The 21,813-nt window shown below is 63.7% G+C and overlaps 1 protein-coding gene across 1 annotated transcript; it reads right to left on the bottom strand.

Moving 5' to 3' along the window:
* Nucleotides 1-792: 792 nt before the first annotated feature.
* Nucleotides 793-20,995, bottom strand: IQCA1L (IQ motif containing with AAA domain 1 like). Its single transcript, XM_044422513.1, is given in 21 exon segments — nucleotides 793-897; nucleotides 3,090-3,328; nucleotides 5,220-5,397; nucleotides 5,699-5,785; nucleotides 7,608-7,781; nucleotides 7,783-7,808; nucleotides 7,906-8,013; nucleotides 9,404-9,486; nucleotides 12,982-13,031; nucleotides 13,220-13,321; nucleotides 13,435-13,541; nucleotides 13,975-14,050; nucleotides 14,262-14,390; nucleotides 14,506-14,590; nucleotides 14,695-14,900; nucleotides 15,649-15,720; nucleotides 16,458-16,646; nucleotides 17,018-17,113; nucleotides 18,623-19,167; nucleotides 19,845-20,127; nucleotides 20,822-20,995. Coding segments are annotated over 21 exon segments (3,114 nt in total).
* Between the last annotated feature and the right edge of the window lie 818 nt (nucleotides 20,996-21,813).

Here is a 21,813-nt window from a genome sequence, read left to right as displayed (position 1 = left end):
CCGTGCCTCTCACCAGATCCGGATCCATGTGGGGGTCTGGCTTGGCTGCAGAGGATTCCAGTGCAGTCCCCAACAGCGTCTCCAGGCAAGACCAGGAAGCAGCACCGTCTGCGCCACGGGAGGAGAGCCACGTGTGCCACGAGGCTGGGTGCAGAAAGCAGGACCCGATTCCGCACAGGCAGCTTCTGAGGTGCCCACATGCCGCCTCCTGGCCACACGGCCCACTGGCCCCAGGCCTTGCAGCACTGGCACCGGGGCAGCCCCACGGAGTCCTCCGGCTCCCCAGTCTGCTCCCAAAGACCTAACTTTGCCCGCTTCCCTCCCAAGCAGCTGCCCTTGGAGGCGGCGGCTTCATGCCCTGGCGAGGACTTCACCCCCTTCGGTCTGTTCTGGAGAGGCTCTCCAGTGCTGCCTCCCACCCTCCTGTCTGACGCACCTTCTGTCCACCCCATGACACCGAAGGCAGCACAGGGGCCTGGAGCCCCCCGGTTCATGCCCCAAAGTGGGGCAGCGGCTAACAGAACCCTTCCCCACGATGAAGTCAGCTGCTGAGAACATGCGCCTCTCTGCATCGGAACTCGGCCAAGCCCCCCTCGCCCGGCCCAAAGCCTGCACACGCCTGAGCAACACCCAGTGGCTGGAGGGCCTTGGCCCCGTTGCCGGGCACCGGCTGCCCAGGGACACTGTCAGGTGTCACGCCTGGCTGGCCTGCGGGCTGGTCCCCCACAACAGAGAGGGCCCACACGCCTGTTCACGCTGCCGCCACCGTGCGGGAGGGACGCTCCGTGGCCCCTATTTATTCCTCTTGCTCTTCTTGTCTTTCGCTTCCGCAGCCTTGAGCTTCTCCTCTTCTTCCTTCAGTCTCCGCTTGCCCAGCGGAGTCCTGGTGTACCACTCCTGCGGAGAGACGGGGGGCTCATGGGGTTGGGGCCACAGGGAGGGGCGCCTTCTGTGGGAGGCCCTCCCACCCTGTGGGGGAGGATGGGGGGCAGGAAGCAGGGAGGGGGGGCTGCTGCCCACACGGCGAGAGCGCCAGGGTGGAGGGGGAGCGTGACCAGTGGCCACGGCGGGAGGGGCTGCCAGCAACGGGGACAGTCGGACGGCAGGCAGGATGGGGCACCCCGGCGAGCTGCGCGGGCAGGTTGAGGCCGGATTTATGTTTGCAAACCCTGGCAGGTGCTATGCGACAGAAAATGAGTGTACGTAGCTTTGTATCTAATTGTTTAGAAGTCAACGTTATCTCTTGTGCAAAAGTTTTGCTATTGTTTATTTTGTAAAACCAGGTGTCTACTTTGGTACAGCTGATTAATGCTCTTGCTGAAATGGTTATTCTATTAGCTGGCCGAAGTCGGACTTGATGTCAGCTAGACATATCATTTCACAAGGCCACTTAGCCAGCTGGCAATTGGGATGGTGCCTGGAGTCTGCTGCTTGCTTGGGAATGCTCACAGGGACAAGGTAAATACTAAGGCGTTGAGAACTGACACCGTTCTGGATCAGGCCAAAGGCCCGTCCAGCCCAGCACTCCATACACGTGGTGGCAAAACAGCTGCCCGCCGGATCCGTCGTGCGGGGGCTGCATGACCTCCACTTGCCCAAGCTCCCCAGTGATTGATGAGCTATCACAGGATACATGCACTGCCACGGGAAGTGGTGACCGCTGCCGACCTGGGTGGCTTTAAAGGGGTATTGGACCGCTCCATGGAGGAGGCGGCGGCGGCGGCGGCGGCGGCTATCCATGGCCACTAGCCGTGCTGGCCACATGCTCCCTCCTTTGCCAAAAGCACCCTGCCTGCACCCCCCAGTTGCTGAGGGGCCGGGCAGGCGGAGGTCTTGCGCGCATCCTGCTTGAGGGATCCTGTGCCTGGACTGGAGTGCTGACAAGACGGACTGATCCAGCGTGGCCTTTCCTGTCCCTTCAAACCGTCTGCTTGCTTCTTGCAAGTTAAAGCCAGGTCAACAGAAATGGATCGTTCACATCCTTTTGACCGATACTACAACACAGGGAAGAAAAAAGCTCATCTCTGATAATTAAACGGATCAAGGACCTGACAATACTTTCAATATTCGGAAGGCTAATGTACATGCACCACCCTTGAACACACACACGCCTGGCTATTTAGTTTGTCTTTGTCGAAGCTGACGTATAGCTGCTAATCTGGACTGATAGGTAGATGTTCATTTCAGCCATTGTTAATTTCAGGTTTTTTAAAATTTAAATTTTGGTTTTGGTAAAATTCACAATAAAATAAATGAAAACAATAACAATGTTGTACTAGAGATACAAATAAAATGTCGAGTGGAGATTACAAAGGGTATAGCCAAGCTTAAAAGGAGCCAGTTCAGTTAAGTAGCAAAGCTGAGAATGCAGAAGGAAAGACTGCTCCTTTTGGGGTACGTGCATTCAGAGAAGAATGCAAAGTCTGCAAAATAGATATGGGGTTTTGGGAGCAGGTTCCTAAAGCAGATGAGAACAGATAAGTCAATAAGCATACCAGAAGCAGGCAGGAGCGGGAAAATGGTCAAACAGAGAACGAGGCTGCTGGACATCAAGAATGTCCAGGAGGAGCAGAGCGCAGAGCAGCTGCAGGTTCTTCCTACCACTCTTTTGCACAGATGTCTGTGTCTGAAAAAGAGGCCGGCCGGCAGGAGCCGAACCCTCCAGCCTCCTGTACGCCTGCAGAAAGTGTGCCCAGCAGGGTGCAAACTGGGTGGCACTGGCCCAGTTCGTTTGCCCCCTTGCTCGCTCTCGCTCTCCCACACACACACATGCACACCCCCCCAACTTGTGAGATACCTGAATGGCAACCATGGCCGACAGGTAGGGCAGCAGCATGATGGGATGGCCAACTGACCCAGCAGAGCAACTCATGCACGCATGCCTCCCTCCTGCCCCCACATTTAAACCCCCCCAGGCCAGCAGGAGCATCTCCCGGAACAAAGGACAAGCAAAAATGGGAAGAGGCTGCCCGACTCCTGGACCACCTCGCTGGGCAGCCCCTGGGGGCCTCACTCCAATCTGGGCCGCCAGGGCAGGGCAGGGCAGGGTAGGGTGGGGGGGGGGGCTCGTGGGGAAGCATCCGACCCACCTTCAGCATCTCCTCCTCCTCGGGGTAGATGGGGTCCTCCCGGGCGAGCATCTGGAGCAGCTCGTTGGCATTCAGGGGCCTCTTGGGGAGCTGCAGGAGGCGCCTCTCGCTCAGCACCGCCTTCACGGCCTGGGCCATGCTGCCCTGGCTGTAGCCGTCCGACACCTTGGCCAGCGCGCTCAGATCCAGGCTGCCTGTCACGACCCCTCCGTGCTTCTGGACCAGCCGCTGCCAAGTCACTGCATGGGCGGAGAACGGGGAGCAGAGGGTCAGACCTGCTTCCGTCTCGCCCGAACACTTGCTGGGGCTGCTCGGATGCACGCCCGCCGCTGGATGCGACACGGGACAAGTAGCAGGAGCAGAGGCCCGGCTGCGTTGCAGAAGAGCCAGTTCTCCTGCCCGAAAATTCCTGCCCAGGGAGCAGCGCACAGCCCAGCTGCTCCCGCGACGCCCCGGGAGCCCACGACATGCGCTTCTGCTTTCCTGGGGCAGCAGCTCCCCAGGTCAGAGCAAAGAGCTGCCCAGGTGCTGTCTTGGCCACACCTGGGCAGCATCGGAGCCGCTCCCTTTCAACCACGCGAAATGCTCTAGACGTGGCCCAGGCAGAGCCCCCCCCGGGCAAGAGGCCCCTGAAGCAGCTCCGCAGGCCCAGTCCCCGCTCCGCGAAGGGCCCCGGCCGGCCAGTGGATGCTGCCATGGGTCTCGCAAGCCTCCGCAGGCAGCGTGGCGCAGTCTGCCGGAGATGGGCCGGTGTGCGCACAGGGCGAGTCTGGGACCGCGCAGGGGAGGCCCGGCCAGGCCACCCCCTCCCCAGCCGCTCCTGGCAGAGTTCAGGGACGAGCTCGGAAGTGCCCTGCGCACTCCTGGGATCCCCTAAGCCGAGTCCGTTCGATACTGTGGGGAGAGCACTGGCGGGGCTCCAGCCCGTGTGCTAGGAAAGGCGGCCACGAACCGCGCACGTGAAACTCAGAAATGCACACGAGATGCGCGGAAAGGCTACTGTGCTCGTCCGGAAGCCGGAAGGGGAAAACAACGGATCATGCCATTACGGTCTTGCTGGATAGCTTACAAGGTTGCATAGATTTTCGGCTGAGTAAATAAACTAGGGAAGACCCCCCCCCCACATCTCCCCATGGCCTGGACTGAGGACGGTCTCCCTCCAGTGCCTTGGGCCCCTGCGAGCCTCCGTGCGTGTCCTGTTGCGCTTGTGAGCCCCTGCCTGGACCCCCGAAGGCCCGGCCCGGCGGATGCCTGGCGGCCACCCTGCTGCCCAGCCGGCTGGGTCCTGCGGGGGAGACGTTGCCCGGTGCGCCGCGGCCTCTGCAGTTGGGCTCGCTCACACGCCTCGGAATCAGCGGCACTCCAGCGCCATGGCTGCGTCTCGCGCTTTCTCTGCCAGTCGCTGGGTTCCCGCGCCAAACATGCCCGTTCCAGCTTCACTTCAGGGCTGCAGCCTCGCCGCCCGTGCGCCAAGACCATTTGATGCAGAGAGCAAACTGCGTGGGTCGCCCAAGGAGCTTCGGCTGTTGGGCGGCAGGGGAGGGGGGGAAGCCTGGTGGGGCCCACTGCCTGTGCTGTCAAGGGGAGGGCCAAAAGGGGGCGCCATGGTGCTTCCGGGGCCGCCCCCGAGGCGTCAGCTGAGGCGAGGCAGCGGCTATGCAGGGCGCGGGCAGCGCCGGAACGTGTCACTTGCAAAGCGGGTGCCTTGAGGCCCTGCACCTCCTATCACGTGGCTTCACCCGTTCCCCACGGATTCCCTGGGCCCCACATGCTCTCATGGGATGCCTACGCGGTCGGTCTCCAAGCTGAAGTTTTTCTAAGTGACAGAAACATTAGGAATCTGAAGACTGGAAGAACCCTTTGGGCAGGAAGGCAGGACTGCCGCACGGGAGCTGCCCCGCTTGCCTGCCTGTCATGGCACCCCTGAAATTTTGCAATGGCTGCTTGGAGACCCACTGAGAACATTGGCCTTTGGGCAGCACAGAGAAGTCCTAAATGGACACATGCTCAGACATTCCCCGCAACGCGCCCAACGTGCGCCCCTCTGGCACCTCCGCACTCGATCAGGGAGGGAGCGCAGTGGGTGTGCAGGTGGCTCGGGCGCCAGCGCCACTCCCTCTGCCCCCTCACCGTAGCGCGAGGCGTAGTCCGGCCGCGGGAGGAGCAGGATCCGTGTGTAGGTCTTGCAGAGCCCTTTGAGGTCCGCCAGGTAGGGCCTGCTGGAGGTGCCCATCAGCAGCACCCGGTCCTCAGCCCTCAGCAGGTTCAGGGCCCTGGGCAGGTCCTTCTTCAAGCGCTTGGGATCCAGCTGCGTGCGAGGAGGAAGGGGCCTCAGCTGCAGCATCAGGGCCAGGCAGGCTGAGGGACCCGCCCCGGCCCGGCCCCCACCCTCAGCATCACGGGCACGCTGGCTCTCCCGCTCGTTCACTGGGGGCACCTCAGGAAGGAACTGGGCGGGAACCCTGGGGGAGAGCCACGGCGGCCAGTCAGCATCAGCAATGCCAGGCATCCCCACCCCACCCCACCCCCCCGGCATGTGGCACTGGTGCCAGCGGGTCACGCTCATCACCACCCTCGTGGGCCTGGGGAGCACTTCCCCCGCGACTCACCTCCCTCTCGTCCTTTGGGACCTTCTTGTAAAAGGTCTTCTCGGCATTGCCCACCCAGATGACCGATGGCTGCAAGAGGCGGGCCACCTGCATTGGGGAGTGGGTGGGCGGCAAGGACATGTGAGCACAAGCCGGATGCAGCCTCCAGGACTGCAGAGATGAATCTCGCACGGGGAGGCTGCAGGCAGCGTGGCCCCCGCCTCGCACCAGGAAACCCACAGCTGGGGCCTGTGCCGCCACGGCTCAGCTGAGGAGCCCAGCAAAGAGGCCACAATCAGGCGAACTGTGCAGTGGCACCAGGCGGCCCCAAGCATCCCCTTGGCTCAGACCTTCTGTGGCATCCTCTCCCCCCCACCCCCCTGCAAGTGCATTTGACAAAATCTCAGTGGCCTCTTCCCAGCTGAAAACAACTGCCCGACTGCGACCCTTCAGGTGGCCCTGAAGCCCCCTCCTCAGCGAGCCAGTTCAGGCAGGCAGGAGTGCTCCGTGCTTCTGCCACCAACACTGTGCTGACTGCCCTTGTGGGAGGCCCCGATGGCCTGGACGCCCAGGCTGGGAGGTGGGTGAGGTCCAAGCAGTGAGAGTGTCCAGGAAAAACTGGACACCCACGCATTGGAAATCAACAAGCGGAGCTAGCTGGGGTCAGACTAGATGGCCCGGGAGACCCGTCTGACCTGCACCGTTTCCACGTTTCTGTGCCTCAGCGCACTGCTGCACCTGGTGGTGGTGGAGGTTGGAGGCACCGTGGTGGGCTGAAGGGCCAGAGATGGCTCCAGCGCACCAGAAAGAGCACAAGCCAGAGCGTGCCGGCCTCCTCCCTGGGTTTTAGAGGAGCTCCTGGTGGGACTGAATGCCCCAGGATGAAGAACCAAAGCGGGGCGGGCCCCTTTCCAGCCCTCGCAAGCCAACGCAGGTGCCCTCTGGCCCCGCTTCTGAGGTAGGGCACACGTGCCGCGCAACCCAGCCCTGCTCGCCTCGCAAGCGGCACGCAGGCGCTTCACTCCTGGGCCTGCGCTGCCTCTCTCCTACCCCCACCCCGACCATGGCCAGAAATGGGAGAGGACGGGCATGGTGCTGAAAGGCCGGACGAGGCCGGACAGGTGGCTGGCGCAGATGAGCACAGGGCCGTGGGAAGGTCTCCAGCTGCCCCAAGTACTGCAAGGAGGTGGCAAGCCCTTGGTGGCCAGGGCAGGTGCCTGGAAGGACGGTGCCCTCGGCAGGCCCTCCAAGGCCCTCCGGCTGGCGAGCCAGGCGAGGTTGGCCACGACCCTGGCGAGGACCCTGGCTGTGGAGGGATCTCCCCAGAGGGGCCACCTGGCACCCACTTCTTCACATAGGCGAAGGCCGTCTTCTCAGAGGCTTTCTGGCCGCCAACAGTTCTGCTTCTGAGCATGTTCTTGCTTTGCCACATGTCCCAGTGCTGCTGGCTTGCAGGCTGTATTTACTCGATTTAAACTTTTAAAGGGTTTGTGTTATGATGCTGACTCCGGGGCTTAATCCATGTTAACTGCCCAGACAGCACTGCTTGCTGGCTGATGCAGACATCAAACATATACGGGCTCCCGTCTCGCTCTCCCCTTCTCGCTGCTCCTCCCATACCCGCCATCTCTGAGCAGCATGCTGCTTCCTTCCCAGAACTGAGGTTCCTCCATGGCCAGGTTCCTTGACCAGGATGCTGTGGAGGAGCCCAGCTCAGCTGTGGCAAAAGCAAGCCTGCCACTAAACAAGCCATGGCCAGTAGCATGAATGACGACTGCGGAGTCCTCTGCCTGCTTGGGACGCCAGGCTCGCCCGCTTCCTCCTCCATCCCTCCTCCTGTCATGGGGAGGGAAGGGTCCCTGCCCCACCACCCGCCGGTCAGCAGCTGGCGTTCCTCCCCCTGCAGCGCCCCTGCTCTGCCGGGCCGTACCTTGAACACCAGGTGGACCATCATCTGCAGGCCGCTCTTGCCGGGATACTTGCCGGCCAGGTTGTCCGGGGAGAGGTCGAACAGGTTGGCGCCGGTCTCGGTGCACACGGCGTGAACCAGCATCTTCTTCCCGGTGCCCGCGGGCCCGGCCAGGAGGAGGGACTTCACCGGGGGGGGCCAGCTCGTGCACCACCGGGGAGCCTGGTGCGCAGGGCGAGGAGAGCCTGAGCACGCCGGCCGGCCGTGGGGGTGGCCTCTCGGCGCAGCTCCTGGAGCCCACGGGGCAGGGGTGCCCTACCCAGGGGCAGGACAGCGTACAGGGCGACGTTCTGCCGCACGTCCAGCGTCGAGGGCGTGGGCTCGATCGCTTGCTGGCGCAGTAGCGTGCCCAGGTAGCAGAAATCTCCTGGCAGGGAAGGGCGGAGAAAGGGCACGCGCCCTCAGCCGGGGTTGGGGTCCCTCTTCCCAGGCAGCAGGGCCACCCACCCCCATGGGCGCGGTGGGGATCAGGCTGGGCACACGGCAGGCCCCCCAGCACTGTTAGAGCAAAGGCTGTCTGTCCATGCTCCAGGGCACAAGTCCCAGGCCTGCGGGCAGGCCCCCAAGAGGCTCCAAGGCCGAGCACAGGCGGGGCCACGCGCGAGCATGCAGCCCGGCCAGGGCTCAGGAGGGAGGGGGCTGCTGCTGCCTCGCCTTAAGTGACTGCACACAGCTCCGCCTGTCCCGAAAGCACACGGTCAAGCTGGGAACCGCGCACAAAGGGGCAGGGCAAGCGCGGCTCCCCTGGGCAGAGCGGCCGCTCCACTTGGGACTCTGGTGCAGAGAAGGGCGAGGGAAGCTACACATGGTGCAGGGAAGCTGGAGAACGCAGCCCTCGAACGCTCAGGCGGAGAGCTTCCAACCAACCTGTTTGAAGGCTCAGAACACGTGACCGTCCTGCCCATGACAGACCTGAGGAAAGCCCAGTTGCAAGACTGGATTCCGGCCAGTGTGCCCAGCAAACAGGAAACGGGGTCTACCGAGAACTATTAGCCACAGAAGCCCACAGTGGGCCGGGTGGGCCTGCGCGACGCCCCGGTGTCCTGCAGCAGCTGCCCTTCTCGGGCCTTGCATGTGCAAGTGAGGCGGCCCGCCCTGGTGGGGACCCTCAGCGCCTGCGAGCAGCAGCCACAGCAGGAGCGCTCGGCGCACGGGGAAGGGGCCCCGCCAGCATCCTCGCCTCTGCTGGCGCTTCAAGGGCTGCGCCAGGACATGGGAGCGAGCGAGCGGCGAGAGGCCAGGCCGGCGGCTCAGCCGGCAAGGCAGGCTGCTCGCTGCGCTCCGGGGCGGCCGCTCGCCGCTCACTCTGCTCACCGATGGCTCAGAGCACAGGAGCGGCTTGCGTGGAGGGTCTGGTTCGTGCTCCCACATTACTGATAAATAATCATTGCTATTATGTCGTGATTGTTGATATTGCATAGCAAACCTGACATGTCACAGTGCTGGCATTCCTGAAAGGTACTGTCTGGGTTGTCTTGTATTGCAACAATGTGCTTACGGCAACTGATGCGTTAATGTGCCTGCTCTTCTGGCCATGAACCAACCCGAGGGCGTCACTTCGTGGGTGGCACACAAATGGAGCAGAGGGGAGGAAAGGGCCTCCTCTTCCTCAGGAGGGCTCTGAGCTGTCTTTGGTGCTCCTGGCGTTTGGTATTGCTATCGATGCGCTTCATATGCTCCCCTTACACTCAAACCGGCTCAAGGCGGCCTCCCTTCTGGGGGAAGCGAGCGGAGAAGCAATGGGGCCATGCACTCACCTGAGTACTCCGCCAGTTGCACCTTCTGGGGCTTTTTAATGATGCCCTGAAGCACCAGCTCCTCGTACAGAGAATTGATGGTTCTGCAGGAGAAGCAGCAAACTGCCGTGACTCTAGGCTCGGAGGGCCCAGAGGTCTCCAGTACCAGCCCGGGTGCAAGCCACAGCACCTGCCTGGCTGGGCGGACAGAGAGGGCTGACATGGCCGGACAAGCTGAAGGCAGAAGGCGGGAGCGGGTGGGACTCCCCACTTCCCCTGCGGATCCTGCTGCGGGTGAGTGCTCATGGCTGGTCCGTTTGTGGGCTCTGGGGCGGAGGGGGACACGGCTGGCTCCACGGGGGGGGGGAGCAGAGCAGAGGGATGGTGTGAGGCAAGCGCGGCGGAGGGACGGCCACGTGGATCTCAGAGAGGGAACGCTGACCTCGCTGATTCTGGAGGATCTAAAACCTATGGATGCAGGTACCCGGGTAGGTTCCAAAAAAGCCCTGCCAGGCTCGCCCAATGCTCCTGTGGGGGGATGGAGAGGCGGCCTTCACATGGGTGGGTCTGGCTCCAGACATGTTGCTGCTTGGGGCAGGATGGCAAGGGGGGCCCAACCGCTGGGGACGGCTCAGAGCGACAACCGAGCATTGCATTTGGGCATTTGAAGCGGAAAATTTCGCGAGCGCTTCTCCACGAGAGGCAAATGCAGTGCTCCAAACAAGTGCCGAGCTGCCTTGTCACGTGGCCTTGCTGCCTCGCTCCGTCTGACGGCAGGCCTGCCCTGCGCTTCAGAAGCAGGAGGGGGAGAGCAAGAAGAAACAGACATGCCGCTACGGAAACTCAGCTTTCCAAGGGTCTGCACTGGGACCGGTGCGTCAAAAGTTGCTCACACACGATCAGGAGCTCTGGGTGAGCCATGAAGCAGCCAACCACGTGCGTGACACCTGATTATTTAGGATGGCTAAAACATGGAAGAATTGAAGAGGGTCCCAAAAGGAATTTCTGGGCCTAGTTACAAAATGGGGGAATACTTGGCTCAACAATACTATAAGCAAGATGATCTCAGAATTGTTCTAGATCACAAGCCACAAATGAAAATCAGCAATGTGATATGGCTGCAAAAAAGACAAAGGCTATTTCGGACTGCATTAATAGAAGTATAGCTTCAGGTTAGAGTCAGCGCAGCGAAGGGCCACAAGGATGGTGGCCAGATAGCAGGGAAAGCCGTATGAGAGACTGAGGGAGCGGTGTCTGTTTAGCCTGGAGAAGAGGAGACTCCAAGGGGATCTGTTAGCGGCATGTACGTCTGTGAGGGGGTGTCACATGGAGGTGGGTAGAGACCTGTTCTCCCCTGCAGAGGAAGGCAGGATGTGCTCCAATGGAGCAAAGCTCAGGGAGCCAAGGTCCCGTTTGGATGCCAGGAAGCACTTCCGCACAGTCAGGACCCCGAGGGCGTGGAATGGGCTTCCACGAGAGGTGGTTGAGGCCCCATTGGTGAGGGTGTTCAAGGACAGGCTGGCCATGCACACGGTGGGCATGTTGTGAGCGGAGCTGGCTGGAGCCGGGGGTCAGACTAGATGGCCCGGGAGACCCCTTCTGACTCGACCTGTTTCTATGTTTCAAATCATGCAAAGTACAAGTTCCCTTCTCCGCAGCACTGATGAAGCTTTGTCTTGAATATTATGTCTAGATCTGGACACCATAGTTTAAGAAAGATACAGACTGGACATGCTTGGCCTGGAGAAGAAAAGACTGAGGGGAGACATGATAGCACATCCGAAGTACTTCAAGGAAATTCCAGAGAATGGCTGGGATCTCTTCTCGCTCTTCCATGCCTATTTCCCAGGACGCAGAATAATGGGTCCAAGGTACAGGAAGCCAGAGCCCAGCTGAACATCAGGAGAAACCTCCTGCCTGTTAAACTGAGGCTGTGGGCTCTCCCACACTGGAGGCGGCTGGACAGCCATCTGTCAGGGGTGCTTTGAGTCCTGCCCTGAGTAACAGCAGGTTGGACCTGCAGGCCTTACGAGCCCCTCCCGACTCTCCCTCTGAACTGGAAGAACAGGCATCGACAGGGCCAAGGCAGTTCGATGCAAGCAAAAATGAAGTGATACACACTGGGGCAGACACATCCCAGCTTCACATATAAACGGATGGGACCTGAGCTAGTAGTGACTAAGCAGCTAAGTGATCGTGGGGCAGCAGTGGAGAGCTTGCTGAAACGCCAGTCTGGCGCACAGCTGCAGGGAACTGCTGCAGATAATTAAGAAAGGCGTCAACAACAAAAACTGCCTTCATTCAAAGTGTTGATGCACCCACATTTGCAAAACCAGCCACTGGATCTGAAAAAAATTGCCGTAGAAGTGGAAGCAGCGTGAAAAGGGCCACCCGGATGGCTGGGGGTTGGAGTGACTCCCCGTAAGGAGCAGTTACGCTGTCTGTTCAGCTTAGAAAAAGGCGAGTGAGAGGAGCCACGACGGAGGCATCCCGAGCTACGCAGGGTGTTGGGCCGGAACTCTCAGACTCTGCAGCCTCAGAAAGTGCTTGGCCTTGCTCGGCACAAGTAGAATGCTGGCCTGGAGCTGCCACTTCCTTAGCCTGCTAGCTGGTGCTTTCCAGAGGCCCTGGGAAAGATGGCCAAGGGACTAAACGGGCAGCTGTGCTTGGTGTGGGCTCCCACCTTGTCGGGCCAGTCAAGGAGCTTCTGCTTGGTGTTCTGATTAGCTGAATTAGGATCCTGAAGCAACGCCCCGGGTGCTACGACCTGTGGCTGGCTAGCGGGGATGACAACGTTCCTGCCGCGTGGCTTGCAACGAAGGGGTGCTGCGCAGGCTGTACATTTGGGCTTGCCGGTGGAGCAGGGAGTTGCGCAGGGCGGGGGCCCTGCCCGGGGCAGTGGCCAGCCTTCGCAGGCTGCTCTTGAGGAGAAGGCTGGCCGCTGCCCCGGGCAGAGCTGGTGCTGTGCCGACACCAACCACCCTCAAGGGGCTTCACTGACCACCCATTCCAACTGACTGGAGCCTGTTAGCCGGCAGGTTCCTGCCGAGCATCACGAGTGCCTTGCTTGCCAAGCCTCGGAGACGCTGAGATTCTCGGGGAAAGTTGCCGGCCTTTTCAATAAAGCCGCCTTACAAGTAAATCCGGACAAGCTAAGCGAGTTCTTGGGGCCACTCAAATCTAAGGCCTGAGCTCGGGCCAGAGCAGCAGGTGCAGAAGAAAGCGGCAGGAAAATACATTCTCCTCTCACCGTATCAGGATGTGGATGAAGCGAATGGGCGAGAGATTGAGGACGGGCGAAGGGGAGCCCCTTCCCACACAACGCACAGTGAAGCCACGGAACTCACGTCCACAGGACGAAGCGGTGGCCACTGATCAGTGGCTGGAAGGGGACTGCGCAAATCCAGGGAGGAAGAATTCATGGGGACTCCTTGCTGCCCTCTGTGGGAAGCAGGGTGCTGGGCCAGGCCACCACGCACCGTGGTGGTTCGGGGGAAGAAACCCCTCCTCCACCGCAGGCGTGAACTGGGGATCCGCCTGCTGAGCTCAGCGGGGGAGTCAGCAGCATGTGCCACACAGGGAGCGGGGCGGGGGAGTACCTTTCAGGGGTGAGGTCCTTCTCCTTTTTGCCTTTCTTCCCTTTTTTCTGCTCCAAGGAAGTGAGAGAAAATGGTTCTTGCAAATCGGGAGAAGCACAGCAGCTTCCCCCTGCAGCTCCACCGGACCCCAAGCAATTCCCGCGGCCTAAACTGTCATGCTGTGATGGGCCGCCAGGCCACCTCCCCGACTCAGAGCAGCCCGCCGGGAGGAACAGGGCCCTCTTCCCCTGCTGCTGACCTTGGCACTCTTCCTGCCCTTGGGGGGCTTCGCGGCTTTTGTTTCCTCGAGATCCACAGCCAGCCTCAGGTTCCGGAGCTCCTCGCGCATCAGCTCGTCCACCTTGCCAGGCCAGAAAGGGGAGAGGCTGCAGGAAGGCAGCTGGCCACGCGACCGACTGGCGCCAAAGAGGCTCAGCCCAGGAAGGCCTCAGTGCACTCCCCGCCAGCGCCCACCTGCAGCCGGATCTCTGCCTCCACCTCCCTCCGCTTCTCAGCCTTGATGAGCTCTGGCTCGTAGCGCTGCTCGAAGTTGATGGCCTCGTCCTGGTCACTCCAGCAGCCTTGGGGTGAGGGAGGTGAGGAGGGCACTTGTGGAGCCCCCCTTGCACACCGTCAGGGGCCTGGCCCTGCTCTGCCCCTGTGGGGCTGCTGAGGGGGGGCATCCTTTGACACTTGCAGCCCTCTGGAGCAGGGCCCACCTGAGGAAGGACTGCAGGCAGTCACTCCACTGGTGCGGCTGGCAGGCAGGCAAGTGAGGTCTGTTGGGGGGAGCGCTCCCCCACCCCACACGCAGCAAGGAGTGACCCGCACTGCTCTGGGGAGCAGATGCCCTGAGCAGCGGCCTGCCCCGCCGGCCCGGTCCACCACACGCTCCCTCCGGTCTGGCTGCTCCCTGCCAGCAGCAGCTGTGCTCCCGGGAGGCACGCTCAGTGCAGTGGTCAGGCGGAGACAGCGAGGGGCGCCCAGAGCCCCCCTCTCCCCCCACCTCCTCACCTGTGTACTGCAGGAAGTCCTGGTTGAGGGGCACCAGGAACTTGGAGGGCGAGAGTGTCAGGCCTTCATCTTCCTCCTGTGGGGACCCTCAAGCACAGCAGGCCAGCTCATGCTACCGGGCCAGCCCCCCACCCCCAGAGACCAGGCCTCGCTGCCCAGTGCCCCCACAGGCAGGTCTGGGCTGCACTGGGAGGGCTGCCTCTCAGGAGTTCTCGCCCAGCACCCGATGGCAGGAGGCTGCGTTCGTCCTGTTCTGCCGAGGCTTGGCTGGAGGGGGGCGCGCTCACCCCTTTTCTTTCCTTCCCTTTCTTGTCTGCCTCCTTCTCTGCCTCCTTCTTGCCTTTCTCCTTCTCCTTCTTCTTCTCCTTCTTCTTCGCATCTGCCTTGGCCTCGGCCAGGTCCAACTCTGCCCTCACCTGGTGCGGGAAGGGGCAGCCCAGAGGGACTGAGCTGGCATGGGGCATTCCGGGGCGGGGCTGAACGGGGGGTGCCGGCAGTGGGCGCCCCCACAGGCACGGCCGGGCCCCGTACCTCTTCTGGAGTCTTGTGGGCGAAGAGGACCTCGCAGCCCCCGATCTCCTTCTCGGGGTAGTCGGGGAAGCGGCCCGTCAGGTCACTGCGGGGCAGGAGGGGGCTGGTGAGGCGCGGGGGGCGGGGGCGGGGGGCGTGATGCGCGCTCCCGCCCCGCCCCGCCCCGCCCCGCCCCGCCCCGCCGCTCACTGGCACTCGATGAGCCACTGGCGCAGCTGCTCCCGCAGCGCCTCGCGCCGGCTCGGCCCCTCCGCCTCCAACAGCGCCTCGCGCACGTGCAGCAGGGCGTCGCGGTACTCGGCCTCGTGGTCCGCCTGGCGCATGCGCCGCAGCTCCTCTCCCAGCTGGGCGCGGATGGCGGCCGGGGAAGGGCCCGTCCGGTGCGGCTCCAGCTCCTGCGGGGCAGTGCGAGACGTGGCCGCCGTGGGCCGCGCTGGCCCCTCCGAGCCCGGCCGGGCGCCCGCGTCCCCGAGCCCGCGCCGAGCAGGGGACGGCGGGGCGGCGGGCGAGGCCATTAGGAGAAATGGAGTCGGGAGCCGAGCGCGGCGGTGTAAATTAGCCCGTAATGAGTTTGTAATATGCCCGCGCGGCGCTTCCCTGCCCGGCAGCGGCCGCGGCGCGCAGACACTTTCCCGCCTCATTGCCTCGCAAATGGATTTTAAATATCATTCCGAGGACACAATTATTTAAAACGCTGAACTAAACACTCGCTAATGTGGGGAGGAGGGCGCCGCCCCGTCCCCGCCGGAGCGGCACCGGCACCGCCCCCGCCCCCCAGGCCAAGCCCGCCGGGGCCGCAGGCGAGCCTGGCCGCCCCCTCGCCGGAGCGCCGCCTGCGCCCGCGGCCTGCCGGGCCCTCCCCGGCGGCGCGGCACAAGCCGGCCAGGGGGGCAGGCACGGCGCGGCTCCCGGGCCGAGCCGCTGCTTCTCCTCCGGGACCGGGACCGCGGCCCTCCGTCCCGGCGCCCACGGCTGGCTGCGGGCGGTCAGTCGACGGCGCCCCCGCCCCGCCCGGCCAAGCCGGAGAGGCCCCGCGGGGGGGGGCTCCGCGCCCCTCGCAGCTGGCCCAGCTGGGGCTGACGGGACGGCGGGCGGAAGCACGGAGACGGCCCCGCTTGGCCAGAGCCGGCGGGCGGCGCTTACCATGCCGATGAACGTCATCTCCATCTGCCGCGCCAGCTTGGTGAGCCGCCGCTGCACGTGTCCCTTCCAGATCTGCCGGGCGAGAGGCGCGCGTTGCCGGTGCCGGAAGCAGCCCGGAGCCCCCTTTCCAGGCAGCCTGGGAGGGGGCGGCCCGCTTCCACGAACCGTCCTGGGCCTCCCTCCCCGCAGTCCAAACGTGGCCCGGTTCTTTGCATGCGCCGGTCATCGCATTCGTATCTCCTCCAGGGAAGCTGACGTGACCCTCCTCCTCTCCCCATTTCTCACAACCCTGCGAGGGAGTGGGGTGGGTGGCGTGGAGTCCTGCAACGGCAGGGGGTGGCCCCGGGGGCCATCGCCGCCCCTCCAACTCTCCTGTTCTATGATTCTGTGACAACTGTTGCCGGGTGTTCTGCTGCACGGAAGAAACTGTCAAAGGACCCACAGCGAACGCTCATCCTGGCCCTCCTTGTCCCCAGCGTCGCATGTTCCAGAAACTTCGCAGCAGCAGCAGCAGCCCAGCAGTCAGTCCAGCTTGTCCCTGAAGAACAGCAGGGCTCCCCCCAAGGCAGAGAAGCGCCGCAGCCAGGGGGCGAAGGCCGAGGCCGACGCCGGAGGGGGAGACGGACTCCGAGAGGGAGCTGCCCAACGGATCCCCTTGGGGTCTGCCGCTCTCCTGGAACGTGCCCACCAGGCAGGATTTGAACGGACTACGCCAGGGCCCAGGGAGTGGACAGGGGTTCCCTCTTGCGCCCAGGGGCAGAACACGGACGGACTTTGCCCCCTCTCCTGCTGCAGGGCCAGCGGCTCACCTTCTGGATGCAGGTGGCAGCTAGCTCCCGGTTGGGCTTCGAGAGGCCACCCTCTCGTACCTTCCTCTCCCGCTCCTCGTCCCTCCGGATCTCCCACATGAAGCGGGCCCGCAGGCGGCCCTGGCGCATCCGCTCGGCCATCTGCACCAGCCTCACCGCCTCCTCCCGCGGCATGGCGGCGCGTGGCGGCTGGGGAAGAGCGTCCCTTTCAGCAGGGTGTGGTGGAGGATGGCCGGCTCGCCCGCGTGGCGGCCTGGCAGAGGCCCCAGTGCCCGGGCACTCCTGCGCCGCCGTGCCACGTGCTGTAGCCGGGCCGGCCGCCCCTCGTGAGGCGAGCCTCCGCGCCGGTCTCCCCCCCACAGGGAGGACGTGCAGGCCGGGCCTCTTCAAGGGCTGAGCAGAGGATCTGCCTGCCCCGTGGCGCAGCTGTGTGGCCTCGGCCAGCCGGCGCGCGGGGAGAGCAGCATCTCCGGCTCTGCGGCGGTTCAGCCCTGCCCCATGCTTCCCCGCCCTCCCCAGACAGAAGTGAGGCTTACGGTCGTGGCCCTGCCGGGCCCCACACGATCAAGGAGTCCTGCCAGCACCTCCTTCCGCTCCTGGAGCACCTTGGCACGCTCACTGAGGAAGTACTTGGGAATGGGCACCTCCATGTCAGCCTGAGAAGAGGAGCCGGCGCGGTCAGCCACGCTCTCCTCTGGCAGCGCTCCCCAGACGGCCGGACTGAGGCGGGCCGGGGCCTCCTTGCCGAGGTGGTGGGCGCGGCGCACCACCTCTCGTGTCCATCCATGTGCCCCAGGGAGGCTGCCAAACTCTTGGACCTGCACCTGGTGGCTGCTTTGGGGTGGGTGGCAGGGAAAAGCAGAGACTCGATCGGGCAAGGCAGAGGAACTGTGAGCCGGAAGCCAGGTAGTCCAGATCGGAGCAGACCATTGGTCTTGGATGAGCTTGTGCCAAGTATGTTGTATTTTTGTGTGTGCTATTGTCCAGGAGGCCTCCTGGACACGTGGCAACTGGGGCAGCCCCGGGGAGCGTGGTGTGCAGGCACCTTTTTACCAGTTGGGGTTGGTGCAACCCAGGCTTCGTTCTGATGCCCAATGAAATGGGCTGAGAAACTGCTTATCCAAGGACTCCGGGTCGAGGACCCGAGGTTGAGAAGCAACTGCCTGCCTGAGGCCTCGCCCGAGGGGAAGTTATCCGGGTTCAGTGAAGGCTGAGATCTTTGGAGAGCCAAGCAGGGCTCTCAAGAGCAGCTGCCCCACTTCTCCCTGCCTCTGGGAAGGAACTGCCTGCTCGCTCTTGGACTGAGCCAGGCACCATCCCTCAGCCGGATGAAACGAGACAGCCTGCACGCGACACGGAGTTGCCCAGGAAAGCTCTGCCAGGTTCTTCGAAGGGTGGGAGGGCTTCGCTCTGATTGCCACTGGGAAAGCTGGCCAGTGGGCGTTTGCTCGCATTTGCCTGTGTCCAGCTCCGAGTAAGGCTTCCCACGCTGCCCCTCCAGCCCCTTCCCTGGCTTCAGCACTGCACCCTAAGCACAAATCCCTCCCCCATCACAGAGGGGAAAGAGCAGTGTAGGTCTACACCTCCACAGGAGGCTGTCTGACCCGGGCAAAGGCTTCCTGAAGACCCCCCCCCCATCCTCCTCCCCAGCTGAGAGAGCTGCCGCGCAATGTGGGCGAGCTCTGCTGGAACAGCGGCTGAGTCTCTTCTGGCCCAAGCGGTCACTGCAGAGGAAGCTGCGAGAGTCCAGAGGGCCAGCGTGGAGGCAGGAGGGGGCCCAAACCACCTCACTGGCCTTCCCCAGGCTGGCCCATTCGCCCTCCCAGCCCCACGGCCCGGGCTGTGCCCCTGCCCACACGCCCCTCTGCCCACCCCTCCTCGGCTGGCTGGGGCGGCAGCAGGAAGTGTCATTGCCTTGCTTCACTGCGGCCTGCAGAGGAGCAAGTGCCTTCTGGCTGCAGCGCAAGTGGAGATGAGACGGGGGCCAGCCCCAGAGAGGACCTGCGCTCCCGGCCCTGCCCTTCAGCCACCCTCTTCTGGGCCCCCAACCCCGGGGCAGAACGGGGGCTCCGACCCCGCAGCAGGGAGGCCCCTGCCCCACTGGCCTGCCGGCCCGCCCATTTGCAGGGGCCACGTCCTGCTCCCCCGGCCAGCCACTCACTGACCGGTGTCAGCTTGAGCTCCTGCAGCACGTGGTCCATGTAGTGGTACTCGGAGACGTCCAGCTCCACCAGCTCATGCTTCAGCTCCAGGATGCGGCCCAGCACGCCGTCGAGCAGCCGCCGGAGCAGGATGCGCTTCTGCGGGTGGACCACTTGGTCGTAGCAGGCCTCGAGGCGCCGCGCCGTCTGCACGTAGCGCAGGAAGAGGGTGGCCACGGTGTGGTAGAAGACCGAGCGGCTCCGCTCCGGCTTGGCCGGCTCACCGGGCAGCTCCTGGGCCAGGAGTTCCGTCAGGGCCAAGCGGGACTCCCGCCACAGCTTACCGTACGTGCTGTGGGAGGAGAAGGTCCGCCTGAGCAGCCGCCTGCCAGAAGTGCCCTGGTGCCCGCGGTCCCCACCGCATCCCTGAGCGGGCCCAGCAGCGCCCTGCCTGGCGCCAGGAGCGGGCACTGCCACCAGCGGCCTCCGCAGCCAGTCGCTTGCGCAGGCATCTGGCTTGGGAGCAGGTTGCTTTCGGCAGCTTGCAACGGGTCTCTGGCAGTGTTGCCCTGCAGGCAGGAGTGGACCTCCTGGCCATGGCCCTCGTGCCCACTGCGTGGTTACTTGCAGGCAGTTCCGCAGACTGGGAGCGGGTTCCCCCCATGGGAAGCTCAGGCAGGTCCCCCGAGGGACGGGGCTCTGCAAACCCCTCTGTCACTTGCTGAAGAAGTTATCCTGGGAGCCGGAGGACAGTGGGTGGCAGTGAAGGTCAGGGCATCGGGATGCACCCTCCAGAAGGGCCTGCAGTGCCTTGCACCGAGCCCTCTGGATGCCGGGGGCCAGCCCTGTCCCTTGGCCCCGTTGCCAGCAGTGGGCGAGTAGGCCCCTATCTCCACCTGGCACCACCTGGGGGTCAAAAGGCCTTCGCAACGAAGGGGTGCACTGCCACAGGTCTGCGGAGGGCAGGGGCACAGCACCCCTTCTGCCCCACTGGCCAGCACGAGGGTTGCGCCAGGCGGGTCCAGCCCCGGGCCAGAGTGCCGTCGGGAGCAAGGCCAAGTCAGCCCTGATGTGGGCAGGAGGGCACGGTCGGCCCACCTGCTGGCCATGCCGCCTTTTGGCTCCCTCTGGCTCACATGGCCAAGCAGGGCACGAAGTCACTTCGCAGAGGTGGAAGCCGGCGGCCCACCCCCCATTGTCCCCGCTCGCTCCCATGGAAACAGTGGAACAGGGAGCGCCGGCTCACCTCGCAGGGACGGCAGGACACCTGCTCCACTCGCGTGGGCCCAGGCGCCATCCACCCCATTCCCACAAGGATGGGCAGAAGCTCTCAGCCGCGGGAGGCAGCGCCTTTCATGGATGGCGAAGACGACCCTTTGGCCCCATTGTCCTCCGTCTCTTGCGGGCACCGCTGTGCTGGGCGAAGTCCTGAGGCCCACCAGAGCCCCGTGCTCGGCCAGCCGGCTCAGCTGCAGGAGGCGTGCGGCTTGTGCCTCGTGGCTGCGGAGGGTGGTGTGCAGCTTGCGGGCCTGGTGCGCAAAGGAGCAAACAAGCGAGTTCGGAGATGCTGGTGTTGGAGGAAGCAGTGTGTGCATGGCCTGCTGCTTGCCGGGCAGGGCCTGCTGGGGTAGGGAGCGCCTGTGGTGGCTGGGCATGCTGGTGGGGGGGGCGGGCAGCTGTGGGAGCCTGAGGAGTGGGGAATGGCGACGGTGTCAGAGGGAGCCCAAGGTCTCGGAGAGCTCGCTGGGGGATCCAACTTGCTCAATGCAGCCCTAACCTGATGGCGCACAAGCCCTTCCAGACTGCATCATGCAGGAACAGGGTCAGGCTGCCCCCAAACTTCCAGAAGCTCCCCAGCGATGGCTGTGCAGCAGCCAGTGGACTCTTCAAGGGCAGCTGCCAGGCAGACGCTTGCTGGGGTCCGGGATCCCCGAGGTCTGGTCTCCCACGGATCCGGCCCTGCTTTGCCCCCCTTTCCTGCGACAGTCTGTGTCAGCCTTCCTGTTGTGTGTCTGCCAGCAACAGTTCTCAGCGAAGGTGAACCGTCGCACGCCAGCTTTGCTGTTAATTCCCAGCCTGTTCACGTGCCCCCAGTGGAGTCTGGGCGGGATAAGCGAGCCCCCAGTGGAGTGTCTCAAGGACACTCCCCATCCGCCCGTCAGAGTAGCAGCTGCTGCCTTGGGCCCCCCTGCTCACGCTGGACCATCCCCGACTGGCCCTCACCGAGACCTTTGCTGCTTCGGACCGAGGAGGTTCCCTCGGCTGCGTGAACTGCAGCACTGCCCACCTCTTGCTCTCTTCTCCAGCCCTCGTCCTGCAGGAGCCAAGGTGGCCGTAGCAAGACACTCGCTTGATCTGCAATTGCTCAGAGCTGGTGCTGGCTAGGCCCTGCGGCATCAGCAGTCAAGGCTGGGCGGGAGGGGGCAGCCTCCGCATTGTGCGGGGCTTGCTCGCTGCGGCTGGCCGTGCTTTCCCCATCCGGCAGGCCTGACTCCCTGCCACACACAGCTGGCCGGACTGTGCGAGGAGGGCAGGACTCCCTGCGTGCGCTTGCCTCTGGGATCCGCCTGTGCCAGGGGCCAGCAAGCCCCAACTCCGAGGGAGGGGCCTGACGTTCTGCCTCCAGCCTTGCCAAGACGCTGCAGGTGGCGGATGTCGCTTTGCAAAGGGCCGCAGTGGGAAGAAGCCTTGCTGGTCCCTCAGCCGGCCGTGCCTTGGCCCCAAAAGTGGCCTGTGAGATGGGTGAGGCTGTGACTCCGTGAGCTCCACTGATCCCCCAGCTCCACACCCAGCGCATGAGCAGGAGGGTGCTTGGGACCCCATCTGCTTGGGGGCATCTAGTTGGCCACTGCAGGAACAGCCTGTGTGGGGAAGGGCCCCTGGATCCGCACCCCAACCCTTTTCCCACAACTGTGAAGCCCGCTTTCTACTGGGAGCAATTGGCTTGTCTGCATGAAGGGAGCAAGTGCGGCCGGCCCGGCCCGGCCCAGCCCAGCCCAAAGGGCCGTCCGACCGGCGATTTTGCATCCACAGTGGGCAGCCAGGACAGAGGCCTGCAAGCAGGGTGGGGGCCACTGCACTGCCCCTCGTATCACCCAGCGACCAGTGCGCAAAGGCCCCATGGAGGCGAGGGAGAGGAATGGCAGATTGCTCAAGGAACGGAGCAGCTCACTCCCCTCTGTTATGCAGCCCCACAGGATCGGCCCAAAAAGCTG

The sequence above is a fragment of the Varanus komodoensis genome, unplaced genomic scaffold, assembly GCF_004798865.1.
Source record: "Varanus komodoensis strain SLA01 unplaced genomic scaffold, ASM479886v1 scaffold129, whole genome shotgun sequence".
NCBI classification, from domain to species: Eukaryota; Metazoa; Chordata; class Lepidosauria; order Squamata; family Varanidae; genus Varanus; species Varanus komodoensis.
Note: the sequence above shows the minus strand (reverse complement) of the source record. Positions and strands in the feature narration are given on the sequence as shown.